Consider the following 24,461-nt stretch of genomic DNA (forward strand, 5'->3'; position numbering starts at 1 on the left):
TATGTTGTTTGTTTGTTTTGAATTTCACACAAAGCTACTTGAGGGCTATCTGTGCTAGCCGTCCCTAATTTAGTAGTGTAAGAATAGAGGGAAGGCAGCTAATCACCACAACCCACCACCAACTCTTGGGCTACTCTTTTACCAACAGATAGTGGGATTGACTGTCACATTATAACACCCCCACGGCTGACAGGGCGAGCATGTTTGGTGATGATCAATCCCACTATTCATTGGTAAAAGAGTAGCCAAGAGTTGGCAGTGGGTAGGGATGACTAGCTGCCTTCTCTCTAGTCTTACACTGCATAATTATAGATGGTTAGTGCAGATAGCCCTCATGTAGCTTTGCACGAAATTCAAAAACAAACAAACAAACTTTCTGGTCTTAAATCAAGAACAGAGTATCACTTGAGGGCTCTTCCCATTCAGACAGTCTTCATATAAATTTGTGTGTGCATGTTATGTTAGCTTATGTTTAGTAAGATCCACTAACTAAATTAAACACTAAAACAATAATGATGTGCAGCAATCTTTTGAAGAAGCAGAAGAGAAACGTGGCCAGGTAGAGGAGGAAGACAAACCTGATCCTGTTGCTCAGCTCATTGTTGCTTTCTCTCGAAATGCTACAACGGAACACAGGTACAGGGTCATCAGTTTTTGTTTTATTGCATTGGTTGGTAATTGTTAGAATTGTTAGTGGAGTGGCATCTTTGTAAAGTGATCTCATTATTAAGTCTCATGTTAAATGGTTAAGTCTTGTTAAAGCCTGTTATCATGGGCTTTACAGCTTTGTACGTTTCTGAATAGCTCATTCCTCTACTTAACTACCTCATGGTTACCATAGTACTTCATTTAAACCCAGCATTATCTTAAACAAACTTTAAGTTATACTGTTATTGGTGCTTCAGTTGTTAAATATCTTAAAACATTTATTTTTTATGTTTTTTGAAGATTTGGGAAACATTTTAGTCATATAATAGAATGCTGAAAGCTATGTTTTATAAGCATGTTAACAGTACTTTATTTTATCTACAGTGGTACGATAACAGAAGATGATTTGTACATGCAATATGCTATTATCCTAGGTGAAGTGAGTACATTGTTATAATCTGGTTAATGTTCATCTTATTTGTTATGTTTCAAAACATTAAACAGTACATAAATTTTTTAAAATATATTTGTAAACATTTTAGCTTTAATTCAGCAAGTTTTCTGCAGTGAGAGACATCTAGAGTTAAGTTTGAGTTAAGGATCATATAAGATTGAAGTAAAATAGATGCAAAATAATAAGGTGATCAGTGAAAACAAATAAAGGTTTGGGTTTATAAACCAAACGTAATGAAAAAAAGAAGAGTGCAGCAAGACATTGAACTAAACTGATTCATATCTTAGTGTACATTTTGTATACATTCACAAAATAGTTTACGAAAAGCGACATGTTTAATTACATAAGTTTGAAAGGCTACCTGAACTTTCATTAAAAGTTCTGTAAATGAAGTAAATTTAGAAAAGGTTGACAAGTTCAGTGGTATAGGTTGATTCTTTGGTTTCTTTAAATTATGGAAATGACCAGGTTGCATGTTAGAAGTAGTTGTGTATAAAACATGGTTACTTATCTGATGTCCTGTTTAGATAGTAAACACTGTGCTTTGTATTCTCTTTCAATACATGTAAAATGATTCTGTGAAATATTTTGTGTATGAAAGATACCAATCTGTAAATTCATTGTTTTGAATGTGTGCAAAAGCTACTGAAGATTATTTTTTACAACACACATTGGAAACATTAAAGTATTTCCTTTCTCCGTTCTAACGTAGTAAAGATAACTTGTTTTTAGAGCTGTGGTGGTGCAGAAGAAGAAGAGGAAGAGGAAGGAGGAGATGATGAAGGAGGACCGTCTATACATGTGAGTATTTTAACATGATTAATGTGATAACTCAGGTAACATAAAACTACTGAAGTACTGTTATCATTTCTTAAAATGATGACAATCTATGTTTCTTCCTAATAATTCTTGAATATGTCTTATTCTTGCTCTAACATTGAACACTGATTGTATCACACTTTCAGTTGTTAGAAATAGTAACAGTATTTGTATTTTGAGATTATTATTGTATACTGTATTATTGATAATACATCTTTTGGAACATAAACCTGTGGTATAGAAACTGTAAGTGCTCACACCCTTGCTTATTTTATACACAACATAGATTGTTACTTGAAATAAATTGGTTTTATTTCACTTTATTTACAGTTAATGATTCAGTTGGGGTACTAGTTATGGAAGGCACATTCAACCACCAATAATTTTGAAAACAGTTAATTAACTGCTGAATAATTTTTTTTTGTAATTGCCATATATGAAGTTAAAATATTTACTTTTCTTTTATTGCTATGCTAATTATGTTAAAAGCTATTAAAGTAAATAATCTTGATGGGGTTAAAGCATTTTATATATCACCTATTAACTAATGAAACTGTTTATGTTCATTGTTTTTACTTAAATTTGAACATGATGTTTTGTTTTTTATTGAATATTTCTGAGAAATTACAAAAACAAACTTGTATATATCATATGTTTTGGAGTAAGGCATACAATGAGCATATGTATCTATAAGATATAGAGTCAGCCCTTTGGCAGAACAATCTCTCAAATTTATGATTGACATATATATGGATAGTTAGTGTGTCCTATATTCATTTTATATTCTGTGACAAGTTCGTCTATAGGACCATTACACTGTGTAACACAAATTTTGTTCCTGGATAGTATGTGTTATTTCTTAATTGCTTTTGTTGTAAAAGTACAGAAAATGGCCATTATTCCCTTCAAACTTTGCTTTTGTAACCTGGATAATGAAATTTAGAAATTATCCTATTTTATATGTAAAAACATGCACATTTTTATTTACATAAGATTTGAATAAAACAACATATGAATAAAGATTTACTTGTATTTATACTAAAGTTGTACAAAAATGTTTAGAAGTGAGTAGTTTTTCGAGATTTGTAACTGTAATATAAATCACTTTCATGTATCAGCCCCCAAATATAGTCTCGGCATTCGGCTTTGTTAGAGCAAGATCTCTGATCAAGTCATTGAGGTCTATTTGGTTGGGGTAGTATGAGTTTCTCTCACCAGCTATACCTCCAAAATTGTAATCTGGATCTTCAAAGTTTACCTCTTCTTCTGATTTGCTACTCTCTTTTGAGGATGGCTGCTTTCTCTCTGGCAGAGTGGGTGCAGGGAGCTCAAGGCAGTGTGGCACTGGGGCGATGGAAGGTCTGGATACATGATAACAGATACATTCTTGCCAACCCGATGATTGAAAGGGTTTACTATGCAGAAGTAACAATTGCTTGAGTGGTCAATGGGTTCACACCAAATTCTTTGAATAGCGAACTTCATGGATCTCTTTTCCCCTCTGTACCATCCTGCAAAAGAGCAAAATAAAATTGTTATTATGAAGAATAAGTTTATTTCATCCACAACTAATGTGTAAGAGGTTCGTGCAAAATATTTTGAGATCTGTGATATTTTTTCTATACCATTGGAAATTTAAAAAAAATAAATCACAAGATACTTAAATTTTAAAAGGTCTAAAATTTGTATAACAAAATTTTACTACTCAAGCAATCAAAAATTGTCCGTCTTACCTTCTAGAGGTTTTTTGCAGTGCTCACAGGTAAAATGAGATGCCCAGAGTTTATCTTGATCCCCGACAAGCATGCTGAAATATGCAATGTAGGCTTCATACATTTTAGCAGATGCTATCACAGAGTACTTTTTCACTCTTGTCTTAATAAATTGGTCACATACATAGCAGAATGTGTCTGGAGAATGCTTGCAACTTCTTGATGCCATCTCTGATAAAATCAGATAGGTCTATTTGTTCACTTAAGCAGCTGGAACTAAACTGAAGTGGTGAGTGGTGAGCCCCTGTATACATATTACTATGGAAAGTTCTAGAAAATTCTTGTAAGTTCGAGAAAATTCTTCTGGAATCTACCTGGAATGTTTTGGAAAATGGGTAAATTTGAAAATTTCATTATGCAGGCTACAAAAGCAAAGTTTGAAGAGAAATATAGGTCTTTTCCATTTACTTTAGGCATAAGCAATTGAGAAATAACACTTTCTGCCCAGGAACAAGAAAAAGTAAAAATGTTGTTACATAGTGTTGTCTTAAGATTTGTTATAGAATCTATTATGTAATTCTGTGTACATAAAGCATGTTACAACTCAGGTGAAATACAAATAAAACTAATATATTTCAGTAAAAATATTAGTTCTTCATAAATTATGAAATCTTGTTTACCTAAACTTTAATCTGCTGTTTCATGCTGCATTTTTGTGGATAGAAAAAAATTGGTCTCATGATGGTAGGTGTGGATGAAATGATTTTTTGATATTTGAAATGGCTTAATTTTGTAGATAGATAATTATCAAACAGCATATAAATCTTGTCTAATAATGCCTGTGATATTATATAAATTTTTAAGTAAAGAAATTTCTTTCGTGTAAAAGGCTTAAGTGTTTCATTTTAGAACAGTACTGTGTAAAGCCATTAATAATGTAGTAAGTACGTTTCCAAATAAATAGCCTTTACTTTATAATTTTGTGTTGTGCTATTTGATGGACTGACTAATGAGCATGTTATCAAAATCATTTTTGTCTTTATGGCTAAAAATAGGAAAAATTGATAAAATTCCAAGGGTTGAAGGTAAAGCAAACACCTTAACTGTATAGTGTTAACTGTTAATTTTGAAGTTGAACCACCCAACAGATTGTTTTATGCACAAGATAACATTTTGTAGAATTAATGTTAACTGAAAAGATCATTTTGGTTCAGTTTTGTTGAAATCACATCCTAGTAGAGTTTTATTTCATTTTATTCGTTACTGATAATCATAAAATGATGACTCGCATGATTATTCATAATTTGCTTACATGCTTGTTACTTCTATACTTGTGTATGTACAAATTAAGGACACATTATGCTGTTACAAACATTGTATAGACTTTTATTTAACAACTGCTAAATGAGTAGAGTTTTATTTCATTTTATTTGTTACTGATAATCATAAAATGATGACTCGCATGATTATTCATAATTTGCTTACATGCTTGTTACTTCTATACATGTGTATGTACAAATTAAGGACACATTATGCTGTTACAAACATTGTATAGACTTTTATTTAACAACTGCTAAATGAGTAGAGTTTTATTTCATTTTATTCGTTACTGATAATCATAAAATGATGACTCGCATGATTATTCATAATTTGCTTACATGCTTGTTACTTCTATACATGTGTATGTACAAATTAAGGACACATTATGCTGTTACAAACATTGTATAGACTTTTATTTAACAACTGCTAAATAATGAAACTTGTATGCTACAGAAATTTAAGTATCCATGTTGGACCAGTGTGGTTAATACTTATCCTTAGTCTCTGTAAACTGTGTAGGAACAAGAGATGGAAAAGCAAAAACACTTTTCCAACAAGCACGGCTTGCTGACAGAGGAGTGGCAGAGATGGTGCTTTTGTACATATCAGCTTGCAAAGGTTTGTTTAACATCATAATATTTACTGTTCACTTTCTACATCTATATATCTATAGAAGTGTAATAGTACTGTTTGTTTTCTGTCCACGTAACTATTTCTGAGCGTGTTATGGGATCTTCACCAAATTTAGTATGGAGGATCATTAGATCCATAAGGGGATTCACACAAATTTTCTATTTTGTAGTGTTTACATTTTATACCAGTACTTCACCCCATATAAATGGAACTTCACCACATTTGGTGTGGAGATTCATTTGGTCCAAAGGAAGATACATACAGACTTTCAGTTTTGGATGTTTTTTTTATGGGCATTTTTGTTTTTTTACAACTGCTTTGCTATCTGTAAATGGAGCTTCAACAAATTTGAGTTGGACGTTTGTTTTGTTGGGTCCATGTGAAGATACATGCAAACTTGTGGTTTCACGTTTTATGTTTTGCACTTTTTATGGCATGTTTGCATTTTTTTACAATTACGTATGTGGGAAGCGACTTTTCACATCCTAAGTAACCTTTCAATAATCATGTGTTTACATAACTTCCATCTAGGGGATGGGTACTCCAGATAGTATTGCATAAATTGCTACAGTTAATAATACAGTTGAAAATAATACAAAATGGTGATACTCATATAAGTTTGTGAGATATATTAGTTTACTTTTTTTTGAAGCATCAAAAATGTTGATTTATGAAAAATATGTTTAAGAGTAGGCATTTCTTACACTTATGTACCAACAGAAATATTTATCCACTGAAACAAATCTTATGAAGAATAAACACTAAGGACAAGCTTTAAAGTTTATTTAAATAGCATTGTGGAAATCCTTCCAGTTTTCTATATCATAATCCAATAAAGTGGAGATCATAGCTTTTGTCATTCAGTTTGATTAGAATATTTGTTTTGCAAATATTTTTCACTGTATAGCTTATTATTATAATATATAATAGTTTCTTGCTCTTTGTTGTTTGTGAATTACATATATGTATAAACTGGAGCTGTCAATTATGGATAACATATACATATAAACTGGAAGTGTTGGTTGTAGGTAACGTGTATATAAATTAGAACTGTTGGTTGAAGATTACATATACATATGAACTGGAGCTGTTGGTTGTGAATAACTTGTATATATAAACTGGAGCTGTTAGTTGTGGATAACGTACATATAAGCTGGAGCTATCAGTTGTGAATAACATGTATATAAACTGGAGCTGTTAGTTGTGGATAACTTGTACATATAAACTGGAGCTGTTGGTTGTGGATAACATGTATGTATAAACTGGAGCTGTTAGCTGTGGACTTTTTTCACATTGTTTGAATGTTGCTTTCTGTATTTTTATAAATTATAGTAACTTGAGAAGTCACTAGAATTACTAATATAAATTAAAGTAAATGTATGAAAGTAATGTTAAATCTAGAAGTTAATTGGACAATGATATTTCTTTCTTTTGATGTGGTTAAAGTAATAAATAGTATGACAGTATTTGCCTTCCCTATTTTTAAATCAGTTATTACATTCAAAATGTTATGTATATCGACATATAAATAGCATAGTTTACATTAATTTCATCTTAATTGTTAAAATTAATTTTTTTCATAAAATCAAAATAATTGTTAACTCATCCAAGTTTTAGACATACACAAAAATTTCTTGAATTGTTGATAATGAACTAACTTCTTATGGTTTACAGGGACCCAAGGACCAATGGTCATGAACAGTTTGAAGCTGGGAATATCACTGTTACGTGGAGGTAACATTGACGTTCAAAAAGTGAGTATCCTACTACATCATAAGATATCTTTCTTTTTAACTAAGTAGCTGTGCAAAGTTAACTTTTATTATACATGATAATAACAAATTAGTTATAGTAAAATGTTGAAATGTGGCCTAAATAAATGTAACAAAATTTATATGAGAATGTAATGTGTCAGTAAAATTAAACAGCAGTTCTATTGCCAACAGACCACTGAAGACTAGAATAAGTAAGACATTTCTAATCTGATAAAGTTAGTGCACTGAGCTTTGTATTTGGAGTTCAAATTCCATAATAATTAAGTAGGCATTAATCTAGGAATTTTATGTGTAGAAATACCATGTTTTCCACCTTCTGTTTTTTTTTTGCATATAAATGTGTATAGTTTTAACACAGAACAAGAAACTGAATAAATTCCTTTAACCCCAGTTAACTACTGAACTGTGTCATTCATCTGTGGTATCATTTATGGCCTTTTGCAAAAAAAATATTGCTTCGAAGTATGTTAAACTATATGAAAGTAGATGTTAATCTTTTCCACTGGAAAGTCAGGTGATAGTTTAAGAATACAATGTTGATTGGTCATCACTGACAACCGTGATTATTTTTCAATAGAAATGACCAATGGTGATATGGGTATCACATGTTTCCTGAGAAAAATAGCATTATTGTTTCATGTGTATAATGTTGTCTTTCCTTACCCTGGAATGATATTAAAGATATATCTTTTTCTTCACAATGACATCTCGAAGTTTCAGTAAAGGTAGTGCCCTCCATCATCTTTGATTGTGTTCATTTCAAATTGTTATATACTGTTTACAACTTCTTTTATTTTTCACAACTCTATCAGAGTCAGAGAATTTAGTTTAACTGTACATAACATGTTCTGTAAAATCTCCAGTTACTTTTCTGAAACTTACCTGATTACTCCAAGGTAAATCAGTGTGCCCAAGAATATCAAAGGCCTCATTAGAAACTGCATGATACTATCAGTACTTTATTCACAAAGGGGAATGATTACAGAAAAGTTTATATTTTAACATTAACTAATAAAGCACATACTTGGTACAGAGTGGTCTTTTAATAAATAATCTAGTATTGTTTCATTTGGGCCTGGAATGGCCATGTCATTAGGGTGCTTAACTCATAATCTGAGTGTCATGAGTTCAAATTACCCTTGCATCCAAACATGCTAGCCTTCTCAGCCATGGGGTGTCATAATGTGATGATCCCTCTCATTATTCATTGGTAAAAGAGTAGTAACCCAAGAATTAGTGGTGGGTAGTGATGACTAGCTGCCTTCCTTCTAGTCATACACTGCTAAATTAGGGATGGCTAGTGCAGATAGTTCTTGTGTATTTTGTGCAAAATTAGAAAAACAAAAAAATTATTTCACTTAAAATAATGTATCTATTAGTTTTAGTTCCACAAAACAAGATAAACTCTCAGTTTCAATTATGCTTGTTATAAAACTGAATTCATGTCATGGGTTTCCATATTAATGGTTTATTTCAAGTGATACACATGCCATGCATATGTGCAGTTTTATTCTGTAGTAGTTGAGTGTACATGCTATTGTGTATTTTTGCTTTAAATTTTTAGCGTATGTTAAAACACCTAAAAGAGAAGAAAGATGTTGGATTCTTTACATCTATAGCTGGTCTCATGAACTCATGCAGGTAAGTTTTTAGTTGTTATTGGAATTTTATACCCTTAAATATACCCTAGTTTTGTTTCATATGGTTTCTCCACTTCATTTGAAATATTTTGGGCTCCATGATCAATCCCTCATAAAAATTAAACCTAAAATGTTATTAAGTATTCAACTAAATTGGTAGAAGAAGCTTATCGAAGAAGTCTCAAACATCCAATATAAGAAACAGAATATATAAATGAATTTGTTTAAAAAAATAATAAAATGATGAATAATTTTTGATAAAATTGGATAAAAAATCTTTGTTTATTCAGAAGTCACAATTGTGTGGTGAATTTTTATATCTTGAGATCACTGTGCTACTTGTTTCCATTCTACAACATGGCATCAGAAGGTAATGCATTTACTTTTCAAATACATCACTTTTGATAGTGTGCTTGACCTAGATGCTTTTGAGCGGACTCAGAAAGCTGAGGGTCTTGGTGTTGGTTCAGAAGGAACTGCTGGAGAGAAAAACATGCATGATGCTGAATTCACCTGTAAGCTCTTCCGTTTTCTTCAGCTACTGTGTGAAGGACATAATTTAGGTAAGTTGAAAATCTAAAAATGAATTATTTAAAGCATGGTCTCTGAAGCAGTGTAATTTCCTATGTTTATTCATCATGTAGTTTGATATTTAATGTTGTATCTTTATATATTTTATGAACCATTAGTTTTTTTTATGACAGTAACTTAATAACAAAAACTTGTGTTGTGTTTAAATATATCAAAAATGAAGTGCACAATTTTTTGACAAAACTTAGCATCATCTAATAATGTGATATTAATTATCATAATGTTGTACTTGTTTGTTTGTTTTTTACCTACTTTGCCACATTTTAGCAGTTTTAATTATGTTTATCTGTTAGTCCCCACAGTGACACAGCAGTATGTCTGTAGACCTATGCTGCTAGAAACCAGGTTTCAATACCTGTGGTGGGCAGAGCACAGATAGCCCTTAATTTAATGCAAGAACAGCTTCTCTGTTTTACTAATTGACTTCAGTATGTGTTTATAAAGTAAAAGTAAAATACTAATAAATTTATAGAAAACTTCAACGTCTTTCATAAGATCAAATAAAAGCTGAAATTTTTCATATGAGAACTTAATGAACAGTAATATTCATCTCTCTTTATAAATGTTATGTTCAACTTATATTAATTTTAGATCAACTTTTTCTTTCTGGAATATAAAAGATTCAAAACTATCATACAAGTTTCAATGTGTAAATCATGTTTTTGTTTTTTTCTAGAATTTCAAAACTACCTGCGAACTCAAGCAGGCAATACAACAACTGTCAATATAGTTATCAGTACTGTTGACTACTTATTAAGATTACAGGTTAGCTTTTTGTGGTTTTTGTTTTTTAATCTTAAAAAAGTGAAATGCATATTGTTCTTAGTAAATAACTAATTATATCTTGTTGAACAAATGTTTTGTAAACATCATCTCTTTTCTTTTACAATTTAAAATTTGCATATTTAACTTTAAAACAATAATTATTAGAAATTAATTAATGCATTGCAATTTAATATTTATAATCCCTTTTCGAAGTTGAATTATAGGAATCATTTATTTGGTTAATGGAAGACATCATAAGAAGTTTAATATTAAAGGTTTTTGAACTTGACAGTGATTGTTATTTGAAATGATTACTAGTCATTTATTTAAATGTAGCTTTATTTTATCACATACCTTCTCTTGTTTAACTTCATGGTAAAGAGATACATTTTATTGACAATAAACAGAATATATTACCAATTACCTTATGTTTTGAGAAATAAAATGTTCTCTGGTTTCAATTTGCTTATGAAATTTAAATGTTGAAGGTAAGACAGAATTTTTTGAAGAAACAAAATACTATACTTTTTTGTCTGTAAATTTACTGTAAAAGTAAACCAAGTTTGGTAACTAATTACAAAGTATTATTACTTATCCATTATTATTCTTGACAATCTGTACTGTCTTTTGTTGTTTGACAAATGAATATTGTAAGAGAGACAAAAGTTGATTCTTGAGGTAATAACCTAACATTTGCTCTTGGTACATGGAAACAATACAAAGCATTCAGTGAATAAAATTACAATAATTAAATTGTCAGAATTTTCTTCTTCATTCTATCTTTTCGTTTTTCTAATTACTACAGGAATCGGTCATGGACTTTTATTGGTATTACTCTAGTAAGGAGGTCATTGACCAACCTGTAAGTTTGCTTATTTGTTATTAGTTTGTTTTTGTTTTTTGCTTTTCATTCTAATTAATTTCTGCACATTATTTTTACATTTGTCATATTTGGTAAATAAATTATATGTGTGAAATTTATATAATAATAAAAACATTATATTTTTGTATATTTCCATGAAATTAATGTATTTATGTTTGAGTTTAAATTGTGCTCTAAATTATGACTTTTTAACTTTCTAAACAATCTTGTGTATATAGTGTATATGATTGATCCAGGTTTTTCATGTGTAAAAGCCTTCTTTTTTACCAAGACAGGAGTTTTGTTCTTTTGGTAACTTTGCTTTTTTAATATTTATATTTGGGATGGTTGTGCATATTTTGTTGTGATATAAAGCTCATTACTTTAAAAAATAAGTTATGTGAATAAACATTTATAATTAGTGTATTTTAATTTCTGAAGCTATCTATTTTATTTTATTTCAAAGAATGTCTAAGGTTGAACCACTTAACTATGCAATTTCTTATTATTACAGTTATATTAAGATGTTGCTGGTGTATACATTTATTGTACTGTGTATACATTCACTTCTTACAGAGACTTATGTATTGAACTTATTTTTATTCCCTTATAAATGATATTCCAAGGGCAAAGACAACTTTTGTAAAGCTATTACTGTGGCCAAACAAGTATTCAACACTTTAACAGAATTTATTCAGGTGAGAAATATTTGGGCTATCTTGTGTACATTTGAAATGAGGTTATGTTTATATATTTCTGTGAATGGTGTTAAAGAAACCTTAGCATAATTTCCTACTTTTTTATGTAAAATGGGTGTGGGTGTGATATAAGAGTGATGGTCATACCCTGTTATTTGGTCCAACAAGAGTTGTTAGTGAGTGGCATTAACTTGCTGCCTTGTCTGTAATGTATCACTTCAAGATAAAGAAACACTAGTGCAAATATCCCTCAACAAAACAAACAGAATCTTTATGAAAAAAAAAAAATGACTTTACATCTCTTATTAAGTTCTAAGTCTACTTGATGCTAGTTATGTGATAATATTATTATGCAGTAGAATATATACATTTATGTTTATTGTAATGTGTCTACATCAACTTTAAATATTTAATATAATGAGGAAAAACATACAAAGGAAAAATGTTTTTTTAAAGTCAAGACTGTTTCAGTTTCTTTTAAATTGTATTTGTACAATGTGAGCCAAACCATAACATAATAGAAGAGTTAATATTATGGAGTAAATGTTTAAGCTTGTAAATTAGGTAGTTATGTATAGAAATGTACGTTAATATTTTTAAGAGGCTGGTTTAAATACCATTCAAATTTTTAATTCTTAATTAACCATTTCCTTTCCACTAATACCAAGTGGAATCACAGGACAATTATGTGAAAATCATTTGAGCAAATTATTGGTTTTTAATCAAAATCAGTCCATTTTGTGACTGAAATTCCATATATATATAAGTAATTTTCAGTCAGAAGGTATCAGCATTGCAGCATTTAAATATTTTACATGTGCAGCATTCTTCTTCTTTAGATTTGGAAGAAAATTTTTGACAAGCAAAAAGTTAAGTAATGCAAAATCTTGTTAAATAGTAAAGCTAATTGTACTTCACATTAAGCATTTGATTGCTAGACAATTATAATGTAAGGAACAGCAAATTTTTATTATGACTGAATCCATTAGAAGTCTATGAATCAATTGGTAATACAGCTGTGATAGCATTATATAATAGCTATCTTATTTACTTTTATAGAATACAGCACATCTGGTTGTAGCTATCCATTGATTGATTCAGATATATGTGAATTACAGTTGTAATATGATAGGCTGTAATATAGAATGCTATCAAACAAAAAGAGGATGTGTTGCTTACCAGTTGATTCTGCTGACTGATGTGGATCCTTCAGGATCTGGACAGTGAATCTGATAGTAATCTTGAGGACAAAGATGTCAAAGAAGACTTTCAGTCAGAGGATTAAGGTTCTCAAGTAAAGGTAATTTACCACTTTCTCATTCTGTGTGCAAGGACAAAGATGTAGATCACTTCCAACAGGCTCTAAAGTTCACTCATGCCTTCAGATGGAGACAAAAATCAGTGCCAGAATCCAATGGCATAAAATGAAAAGTTAAGTGAGTCACCAGAGGCAAAATGCAGATAAAGTATTTCATTTTTCTTTTTCAAACCCTTTGTTGAGTTTATTATAGAACATAAAAAAAACTCTTTACAGCTTAGTTCAGAGTTAACATTCCTGTTGGTTCATTTGAGATGAAACAATATCTCGGAATCTTCTCAGGATGGGCCTGGTGCACTTGCCAAAGTACAAAATGCACTAGTTAAAAGAACTGAGATTTCTCCCAGTTGCTGATGTCATGAGCAGATGTTTCTTTTAGCAAAACACATATGGCCACTGTAATTATAACAGTCAATTGAAGACAAACTGAGGAGACCCAAATTATGATCATTACTTTAAAATTGGTTCACTTATGACAGTGCTTAAATAAGCATGCCAGAAGAAAGGGTATGTGTTGATCAGTAAATTACCCCATACAAGAGAAAGAATGCTATATTCACCAGTACCTGCCCAAGAAGCCAAAAAATAGGGCTTTGAGGTGCTTGCTCACTGTGGAGTTAGTGGCCTACAACATCCAGATATACGATAGCAAAACTCTAGCAGTAAGAATGACCTGTGTATATATTCCTTCTGAATGACTTAACCATCAAGCTGTGGGAAACACCTTCCAAAGGACAAAAATGTAATGTAAAAAGTCTATTACATACGCTTTCCCCAGAACAATCACTTTTTCAATGCTACATACCCTCCCCAAAAACAATCAATTTTCAGTGGTGTCACACTACCTGTGAAACACTAATGCAATGTATAGTTCTGATACTATCTATTCCACCGTGACTTTATATCATCTCATGTTTTCCTTGTGACTTTCTGATTTGCATATTTAATATACTCAGTACTCTATAGTTCTAATTTTTCTTGACATAGTCATATGAAGTCTTTCTCATTTTTAGTTATTCAGAAATTTTAGCTGAACAGAGAATAAGCGTTTGCTCGTTATGAATGAACTCATAATTCAAACAAAGAAATGAAGATGTTTCTTATTGTTTTTGTAGGGACCATGCCCTTTGAACCAACAGGCCTTAGCACACAGTAGGTTATGGGATGCTGTTGGTGGATTCATGTTTCTTTTTTCCCACATGCAAGACAAACTCTCTAAGGTAAAAACAAAGTAGAAAACAAAGATTATATACATCAAATTCATAATGGTTGTTCCACAGAACTCTACTATTTTACTTCTGTCATACATAATTTGTTTAGTTGAAGTTTTAAGTTAATATATAATAACTACAAGTAAACTAAAGATTTTTTGTAAATATATTAGACATTACTATATTCTCAGTTTTTATCTTCTAGAGTGCCAGCCAACTTGATTTGTTGACTGAGTTGTTGGAACTGCAAAAGGAAATGGTTATTATGATGCTTAGTATGCTAGAAGGTTGGTACTCAAAATAGACATTGTTTAGGTAGTGTGGATCTTAAAAAAAACAGTATGTTATGTCATATCTATTTTTTCAAGTAAGTGCACAAATAATTCCACAAAGAAAAAGAAACTACATGGTCATGTACTTTTTTGAGTGCCTGTTATTCATAGATGCATGTAATGTTACTGGTGTTCTGTGGTCAGGTTTTATACCCAATTTTACAAACAGCACTCCCATGCTACACAGATCTGTTTGAGTTGTAAAAACTTTACAAGTGAAGTGGAATGGTCAGGTTTTATACCCAATTTTACAAACAGCACTCCCAGATCTGTTTGAGTTGTAAAAACTTTACAATGCTACACAGAAGTGTAAAACTTTACAATGGTGGAATGGTTTTATACCCAATTTTACAAACAGCACAGATCTGTTTGAGTTGTAAAACTTTACATGTTTTATACCCAATCTACACAGATCTGTTTGAGTTGCTTAACAACAGGAATGATTTAAAACAAAATGTCAACAACCAGACCAACATTCTGGTTCATTCCTCCTCATCTCGAGCACTGCTGGTGTTTAGTCTTGAGGAAAACAAATGTGGTTTTGTGTATTTCTTTAAAAAATATGTCAGTAACTTAAGTCCTAGAGATGCAAATATAACATACACTTTTGTAGTTATATGTATTCTATAACCAAAAAAACTCATTGAAACTGTGATATTATGTATAACACTGCTGTAGAATATGGTTAGTAGCGTTTTTGTCTGTTACAGTGTGTGATACAGATAATAACATCATTACATTCTAACCCAAAATTTTGAAGACTAAAATAAAATTTTAACTAATAGAAAAAAATATATAATGCTCTCATACACATGTAAGTCTGGTAAATTGTGTACACCACATATTTTTAAATGATTTAAATCCTGAAGAATAAAGTTAATTTGTGGTAACAAGATTTTGTATGCATTTATGACACTGCATTACACAAGTAAATCACTTGTTCTAGATTTGTTTTCAAGATTATAAGAAAATCTAAAATTTGAAATATTGATGGCTTTGAAATTACATAGCAATCGTAAAGATCTTTAGTCAGAGAAATATGATTTATAAACTTTTTGAATATTGATTAATATCACCACTAGTTATCTGTCAGTTATAAGAGTTTGATAAGAAGTGGCTAATCTATACATTATGTATTAGTTAATTTAATAGAAATACTTATGAACCACAAAAAGTGTAATTTCTTTCAGGTAACGTTATGAATGGAACTATTGGTAAACAGATGGTGGATACACTGGTAGAATCTGCTTCTAATGTAGAGGTAGGTTAGCATGTGAATGCTTTTAGGGTAGCTATATGTATGAATTAAACAGTATGTTATTGTGCTACGTAAAATATAAGAATATCATGTTTGTTGATTGAATGTTGTGACATTTCACATTTTTAAAAACTTAATTTTAAAATTATGAGTGAGCCCTTTTTCTTCTGACTTATCAAGTTTACACTCAACAAAACTGTACTTTCATTCATTTTTAATTGATTAGCAAAAATTGTATTCTTATTTAGAATCTAGTTTAAAAAAGCCAGTTTTTGTAAAGGATGGTTCAAAATGACTTGTACAGTAACTCTGTGGCAACCGAAATGAAAATTTCTGTTTTATGTTTTAATGTATAGATGCTTAAATGAAACTATATTATATGGTCCACTTGAGCTCCTTAGTGTTACCACTTTTTTATGTGTTATTTTTAACTATAATATTTTTAACTGTTTAGTGGCACATGCTGTGAAAGCTCCATGAGGTGGAAGGTGATCATATGACTGCACATTTTGAGTAAATGAAAGAGGTTTCTAACAACAGTTTATTTATTAAAAAGGTTATGGCTGTTGATGTTGTTAGATGTTGCCACTTTTGAAAATGAGAAAAAGTTATAGTTTGTGAGTTTAAATTTGTTTCACTTGTTTCTCATGTAAAGAGTTGACACTCAATTTAATTGTAATATAATCCACTTTTAATTTATTAGAAAAAATATTTTTGTGACTTATTAAATTTCACCTAATTTAAAATGCTAATTATTTTAAATTGTCAAAGTGATTTAATAAGTGTGTATGTATCAATCTAATCTAATAAGGGATCCCATTGTGCAGAATTAATTGCAATACTGATGGTACTTGTGGTTACATAGTTTTATTTGTGACTCTTGTATTAATAGAGACCCTGTAATCTACAAAGCTATAGACCCACAAGAAGTTTGATGTATAAACTGTTAAGGAAAATGTGCTTAAAAAGACAGTAAGATACACAAAGCCCTTGTTCTTGTTTTATATGTTTGTATATTCCATATCTTTGAGTGTTCTTTACACGTTTCTCACCAGGATGGGGTTGATTAGCTTATGCACACCTTTTGTGTTTTTTCTAGTGCTGGTTTTGTAGCTGTTATCTACCTCTCTAAAGGCATCAGTTGTATATTTGACTGACAAACCCATGGATCTTGTTCAGTTCCCACGTTTTGATATGTCACAAATTTCCATTTTGTTCTGCTAACTTCTACAGAAATTATCCCATGTTTTGAGGCAAAACTGTTTTGTTTGCTATTGTTATGTTTTGCTTAAAGATAAAACAAATTAACCATTTTTTTTCCCTAAGGATTCATTGTGCAGGAAGCAATTAAGTTTCATTCAGTTATAAAGTTATTTATGTTGTTACTCTTTAAAAATTATTTTAATAGGAAGTTCATTGTTTTGGTTTGTTATTATTGCAAATATTATTGAGAGACTGTAGAAGAATGAAGATTTGTAAGTGTTTTGAACTGTGTCAGAAACGTATTCTCAAAACAAACTATTGAGAGCCTCTTTAGGGCAAAAAAAACGTTTAATTATTGTAATGTTTTATGAATCAACAGGTGACATGATATCACCACACCTATGGATTATCATTTGATTCTTCAGTATGTTCCTGATGTTGAAATCTCTTATCTCACCTAGTCTACTTTTTTTGGTGAGATTTATTTGAAGTTTGAGTGGAGACAAGCTGTCATTGCACTGTCATTGAATGTGGGTTAGATGACAATGTTATCTTTTTAAACATTACAGCCCTTGTGCCCAAATTATAATTACTTCTAAGACTCAAAGCATTTTTGGTGCACATGTAAAAATAATTACTCTTTTTCCCATAGGTTACTTCTGTTGCTAACATTAGCTTCTTTTTTGTAAGATCTTCTGTTCAAATATATATTTTTTCCATAATCCATGAACTCTTCTCCTGTTAACTGCTTTTGAAAGTTTTGCTTTGTCTTCAGTTTGTTTATCTCATGAAGTCCACAGTTTTTCACGATTGATGATTTGAAAATTCTCATCCAGCCAATTGATTTTATCTTTTATCACAACTAATACATTTTACTTGTTCAGACTGCCTAATACTGAGGAATTGTAATATGTGAACTTATTCTTTTAACCACCAGTCTTGCTTTGTCAATTAATTTTTATTCTGTTTTTAATTTTGTCTTCTTACTTGTCATTGTGCACATTATTGAATCTAGATGATCCTGAAGTTCTTTGACATGTTCCTCAAACTACAAGAGCTCACGTCTTCTTCAGCATTTCAGGTAATGAAGACTGTTTGTGTTCTGAGATGTGCAAGATTTATATTTTATAGCCAACTTTTCTTATTTGCTTAAAATAATTATAAAAAATGTATACTTATTTTTCATATCTGTTTGTTATAATGTATAAAAATCTCTGAGATTCTTACAATATTTTTCCCAAATTTTTGACAAATAAAAAAAAAAACAATTTAAAGTATTAAATGGTTAATATGTGATACATGAGAACTGCTTCAGTTAGTTTAAATTATAAGATAAAAGGGAAGGCATGAATAAATATAGAATGTATATAGAAAGAAAATTTATTTTGGAAATTACCAGACTTTAATATTTTTGTCATTTGATTGTAAGATGATTAAAAACAACAACATTGCATTAAAGAAAACAACTGAAAAATTCATATAACAGTTAATTCTGGCTTACAAATTATATCTTTTTGCACATTTAGTGCCATATAATCATTAAAATTGTTATTTTTGTACTTGTGAATTCAGTAAAGTTCCGCTTTTAATGAAACAGTTATCATGTAAATAATAATCTGTATTTGTCAATAACTTTTATTCAGATTTAATATACCTCTGAGAAGTTATGCTGAAAGCAGATTAATAGCTGATGCTAAGGGGTTTTTGAACTGTTTTGAATTTTACATTAGGCTCGGCATGGCCAGGTGGTTAAGGCACTCGACTTGTAATGTGAGGGTCATGGGTTCGAATCCCCATCACACCAAGCATGCTCACTCTTTCAGCTGTGGGAGCATTATAATTTTATGGTGTATCCCACTATTCATTGGTAAAAGAGTAGCCCAAAAGTTGGCACTGGGTGGTGATTAGCTGCCTTCCATCTAGTCTTTCACTGCTAAATTAGGGATAGCTAGTGCAAATAGCCCTCGTGTAGCTTTGTGCAAGATTAAAAAACAAACAAACAAACAATTTTTACAGTATAAAATATTAAAAAATTAAAACAAGAAATATGTAATTCAATACTGTGACAAATCTTGATATCCTAAGTATGTAAATTGATTACAAGAAAACATAGTCAACTTCTACATTTTAAAGTTTTTGTCTTTCAGATAAACATCATAATTTTTTCTGTATATTGATAATATTGGCCTATTAACTCAGTTTTTATTCTATGATTTTTGTATTTATTTTTGATGTTTTATGTTTAATTTTCTTATTATTTTTTGAATAAACTGCTTAATCTCTCAGCCAATGTCACTACAGAGATTTGAATATGTCATATTAAAATTATTTTGGAGCTTCACGATGCCATCACGATTTATGTTGGGATATCCAATCATTCATGATCATTGGATGAGGACGTTTTGGACATAACAACCATTTTTATTGTAAAAGGATTCATCATAAGCTGTTGTCTCCAAAGCACACCAATCTTCTTTTCATTACTTGTGTACTAAATTAGGATGATAGAGTTTCAGCATCCATTTCAACAGTTTGATCACATAGAAATCTTTAAGTACTGTATTGAAAGATTGGATATAACCAGTACATCTTCATATGGAATGTCATGAATACCCATTTCATTACCCTGTTGCTTAGGGTATACAATGGTTGAACAGATATATTTTGGAAGCAACTTATTTATACTTGACTTGTGTTGCTTTTCCAGTTGGAGATTCTTCTTCATTTTATTACATGCTGATACCTGAGTAATTTAGATGGCTTTTGCCAACAATGTTTAGGTTTACAGATTTTCACCTGTTACAATATGCCGCATTTTGTTTACCGTGTCTTCTGTACAACTTGTTGCAGATCTTTTTTTTTTTGTTGGTCCTGGTTCCCTACACTAATACATATTCCTTTGATTTCCAATGCCTTTAATTACAAGGGGATACTTGAAAATTCTAAATATCCAGTTTGAACACATTATTATGATCTGGATGTATGAATACTTTGCACTGGAAAGAAGTACTACATATTCTTCTTAAAAATGAATAAAAGGCCTATTACCTAAGCACTTTCAGAAGTAGAAAGGTCCCCCTTTCCAAAGTTCTCAGGCTATAAGGTTTCTCTTCATTTCTCTCAAGAATTCTTGAAGCTATGTGTTTTTCTAACATCAAGAATCCTCTTAAAAGTGATCAGTTCTTGGTGATATTACATTACCTAAAATTTTCAGACAATATCAAAATGTACTTCCACCAATACTTTTTATCACTTGTGGATGTTATTCCAATTTGTAAATTCAAACTCATTTTAATATAAATACTCAACCCTGTACAACTTTAAAATAATCTGCATTTATATCTTTTCATTAAGCCTTTAAGAAATATATCAAACATTTGGCAAAGGAAGAGTTTTTTTTTCAGCATTTTTTGTTATTTGCTCACTATCAGTTACATAGTAGGTTTAAATAATAATGGTGCTTTAATAACACTGAATCATTAATTGTGATGATATGTCACATGTTATCCAAACTCGTAACATAGTTTGAGTTACTAGTGATGAGTGAAGGGCTTTATGTCTAAACTAAACAAACAGCTTATATTCCACCAAGGCTTACTTGTTTATTTGTTTCAGTGTCCTAAGCAAGCATTATGAGCCATTGATTCAGTGTAACTAGTTTGTTGCAGTGACAGTTGCAATTACGAGAGTAGATTAGACCTCTGCTTATCTTTTCTTCATTAAAATTAACATTTGATGCAGAAAGAAATTGAGACATTGATGTGAGATATGCTATGAAGTTTTTTTTCAGAACTTAATTTGAATAATTATACTTTAAAGAAGAGAAAAAATTGGCTTGAGGATAAATATGTAACAAAACTCAAATAATTAAAGACATGATGTTTTGTTTAACTTCTTGTGAATATCCAGTGCAAATTTATTGTGTTACATATATATGTGGTTAAGATGTTATATCTGAGTCTCTGTAAACTAAACAGGAGATAGATACAAAAAGAAATGGGTGGATTACACCAAAAGAATTTCAGAAAGCAATGGAGCAACAAAAAATCTATACTCAGTAAGTAAACCCAGAACCAGAGCTGTATATGTATATGTGTGCACATGTTTTTCCCAAAATTGTAATTGACGTAAATCATATGAAATTTTTATTTTATATCTGTGTTTAAGAGATGGCTGTGAGGTTATAAATAAGAAGAAAAATTACAAGACAAAGTGGCAGTTATTTGCATGAGTACTTGCAAACAAATCTGATTAAAGAAAACATTAAAAACACCACAATTTTGAGATTTTTATAAAGCATTGAAAAATTTGGAACATAAATGTTAATATTGTATGTAACTAGTATATTTTGTCAGTAAAATTATTATAAAAATACTTTCACATATTGTCCTGTTTTCTTATGATTTACAATTGTTTTTTTCATAATATTTTAATCTCAATAGAGAAGAAATTAGTTACCTAATGAGTTGTTGTGAACCTAATCATGATGGACTCATTGACTATCGAGAATTCACTGAACGTTTCCATAATCCAGCAAAAGATATTGGTAAGTGTTTGTGAATTTTTGTGCCTAATTTATAGTTTTTCCTATGTATTAACATTATAAATGTTCACAGGCACACACCCACAGAAATTGTTTTTTGGGGGGAGACAAATGTGTTGGGGATAACTTTTTACAGTGTAACTCAACAAGTTAAAGGAATATGTGATATGGGTGCTTAAACACATACACATATTTACAGTTTTAATAAAATGTACTAAATATATTTAGTTTACTACAATGTTAAGCTTACATCATAATACTTGTAATTTTTGTAAAATGTTAAGGGGATATTTAACACACACACACACACCCTGCCTATTCCTGTGGACATTCATTTAAATATTCAAACATTTCACCATTTTATGCAAGCATGCCTGTAAAGTTCAATATTGGATCTTAACTTTAAAGAACAGTAACTGTATTTCTAAAGTTGTTGAGATAAGAAATATAGTCCAAGTCTTCTTGAGATAAGAAGTATAGTCCAAGTCTTCTTGAAATAAGAAGTATAGTCCAAGTCTTCTTGACATAAGAAGTATAGTCCAAGTCTTCTTGAGATAAGAAGTATAGTCCAAGTCTTCTTGAAATAAGAAGTATAGTCCAAGTCTTCTTGAGATAAGAAGTATAGTCCAAGTCTTCTTGACATAAGAAGTATAGTCCAAGTCTTCTTGAAATAAGAAGTATAGTCCAAGTCTTCTTGACATAAGAAGTATAGTCCAAGTCTTCTTGAAATAAGAAGTATAGTCCAAGTCTTCTTGACATAAGAAGTATAGTCCAAGTCTTCTTGAAATAAGAAGTATAGTCCAAGTCTTCTTGACATAAGAAGTATAGTCCAAGTCTTCTTGACATAAGAAGTATAGTCCAAGTCTTCTTGAGATAAGAAGTATAGTCCAAGTCTTCTTGAAATAAGAAGTATAGTCCAAGTCTTCTTGAAATAAGAAGTATAGTCCAAGTCTTCTTGAGATAAGAAGTATAGTCCAAGTCTTCTTGACATAAGAAGTATAGTCCAAGTCTTCTTGAGATAAGAAATATAGTCCAAGTCTTCTTGAGATAAGAAGTATAGTCCAAGTCTTCTTGAAATAAGAAGTATAGTCCAAGTCTTCTTGACATAAGAAGTATAGTCCAAGTCTTCTTGAGATAAGAAGTATAGTCCAAGTCTTCTTGAAATAAGAAGTATAGTCCAAGTCTTCTTGAAATAAGAAGTATAGTCCAAGTCTTCTTGAGATAAGAAGTATAGTCCAAGTCTTCTTGAAATAAGAAGTATAGTCCAAGTCTTCTTGAGATAAGAAGTATAGTCCAAGTCTTCTTGAGATAAGAAGTATAGTCCAAGTCTTCTTGAGATAAGAAGTATAGTCCAAGTCTTCTTGTATAGTCCAAGTAAGAAGTATAGTCCAAGTCTTCTTGAGATAAGAAGTATAGTCCAAGTCTTCTTGAGATAAGAAGTATAGTCCAAGTCTTCTTGAGATAAGAAGTATAGTCCAAGTCTTCTTGAGATAAGAAGTATAGTCCAAGTCTTCTTGAGATAAGAAGTATAGTCCAAGTCTTCTTGAGATAAGAAGTATAGTCCAAGTCTTCTTGAGATAAGAAGTATAGTCCAAGTCTTCTTGAAGTATATAAGAAGTATAGTCCAAGTCTTCTTGAGATAAGAAGTATAGTCCAAGTCTTCTTGAGATAAGAAGTATAGTCCAAGTCTTCTTGAGATAAGAAGTATAGTCCAAGTCTTCTTGAGATAAGAAGTATAGTCCAAGTCTTCTTGAGATAAGAAGTATAGTCCAAGTCTTCTTGAGATAAGAAGTATAGTCCAAGTCTTCTTAAGAAGAGTCCAAGTCTTCTTGAGATAAGAAGTATAGTCCAAGTCTTCTTGAGATAAGAAGTATAGTCCAAGTCTTCTTGAAGTATATAAGAAGTATAGTCCAAGTCTTCTTGAGATAAGAAGTATAGTCCAAGTCTTCTTGACATAAGAAGTATAGTCCAAGTCTTCTTGAGTCCAATAAGAAGTATAGTCCAAGTCTTCTTGAGATAAGAAGTATAGTCCAAGTCTTCTTGAGATAAGAAGTATAGTCCAAGTCTTCTTGAGATAAGAAGTATAGTCCAAGTCTTCTTGAAATAAGAAGTATAGTCCAAGTCTTCTTGAGATAAGAAGTATAGTCCAAGTCTTCTTGAGATAAGAAGTATAGTCCAAGTCTTCTTGAGATAAGAAGTATAGTCCAAGTCTTCTTGAGATAAGAAGTATAGTCCAAGTCTTCTTGAAATAAGAAGTATAGTATAGTCCAAGTCTTCTTGACATAAGAAGTATAGTCCAAGTCTTCTTGAGATAAGAAGTATAGTCCAAGTCTTCTTGAAATAAGAAGTATAGTCCAAGTCTTCTTGAAATAAGAAGTATAGTCCAAGTCTTCTTGAGATAAGAAGTATAGTCCAAGTCTTCTTGACATAAGAAGTATAGTCCAAGTCTTCTTGAGATAAGAAGTATAGTCCAAGTCTTCTTGAGATAAGAAGTATAGTCCAAGTCTTCTTGAGAATAAGAAGTATAGTCCAAGTCTTCTTGAGATAAGAAGTATAGTCCAAGTCTTCTTGAGATAAGAAGTATAGTCCAAGTCTTCTTGAAATAAGAAGTATAGTCCAAGTCTTCTTGAGATAAGAAGTATAGTCCAAGTCTTCTTGAGATAAGAAGTATAGTCCAAG

The 24,461-nt window shown here is 30.7% G+C and overlaps 1 protein-coding gene across 1 annotated transcript in view; it reads left to right on the top strand.

Moving 5' to 3' along the window:
• LOC143229032 (ryanodine receptor-like) overlaps positions 1-24,461 on the top strand; it is a 243,367-nt gene that overhangs the window by 169,243 nt on the left and 49,663 nt on the right. Inside the window, 17 exon segments of the mRNA XM_076460689.1 lie at positions 524-636; positions 1,033-1,087; positions 1,835-1,903; positions 5,473-5,494; positions 5,497-5,571; positions 7,261-7,340; positions 8,926-9,002; positions 9,410-9,564; positions 10,269-10,357; positions 11,163-11,219; positions 11,846-11,917; positions 14,351-14,455; positions 14,652-14,733; positions 15,969-16,039; positions 18,255-18,320; positions 21,217-21,296; positions 21,682-21,785. Coding sequence (XP_076316804.1) covers positions 524-636; positions 1,033-1,087; positions 1,835-1,903; positions 5,473-5,494; positions 5,497-5,571; positions 7,261-7,340; positions 8,926-9,002; positions 9,410-9,564; positions 10,269-10,357; positions 11,163-11,219; positions 11,846-11,917; positions 14,351-14,455; positions 14,652-14,733; positions 15,969-16,039; positions 18,255-18,320; positions 21,217-21,296; positions 21,682-21,785 — 1,372 coding nt within the window.

Source organism: Tachypleus tridentatus, chromosome 1 (genome assembly GCF_004210375.1).
Source record: "Tachypleus tridentatus isolate NWPU-2018 chromosome 1, ASM421037v1, whole genome shotgun sequence".
In the NCBI taxonomy this organism is placed as follows: domain Eukaryota; kingdom Metazoa; phylum Arthropoda; class Merostomata; order Xiphosura; family Limulidae; genus Tachypleus; species Tachypleus tridentatus.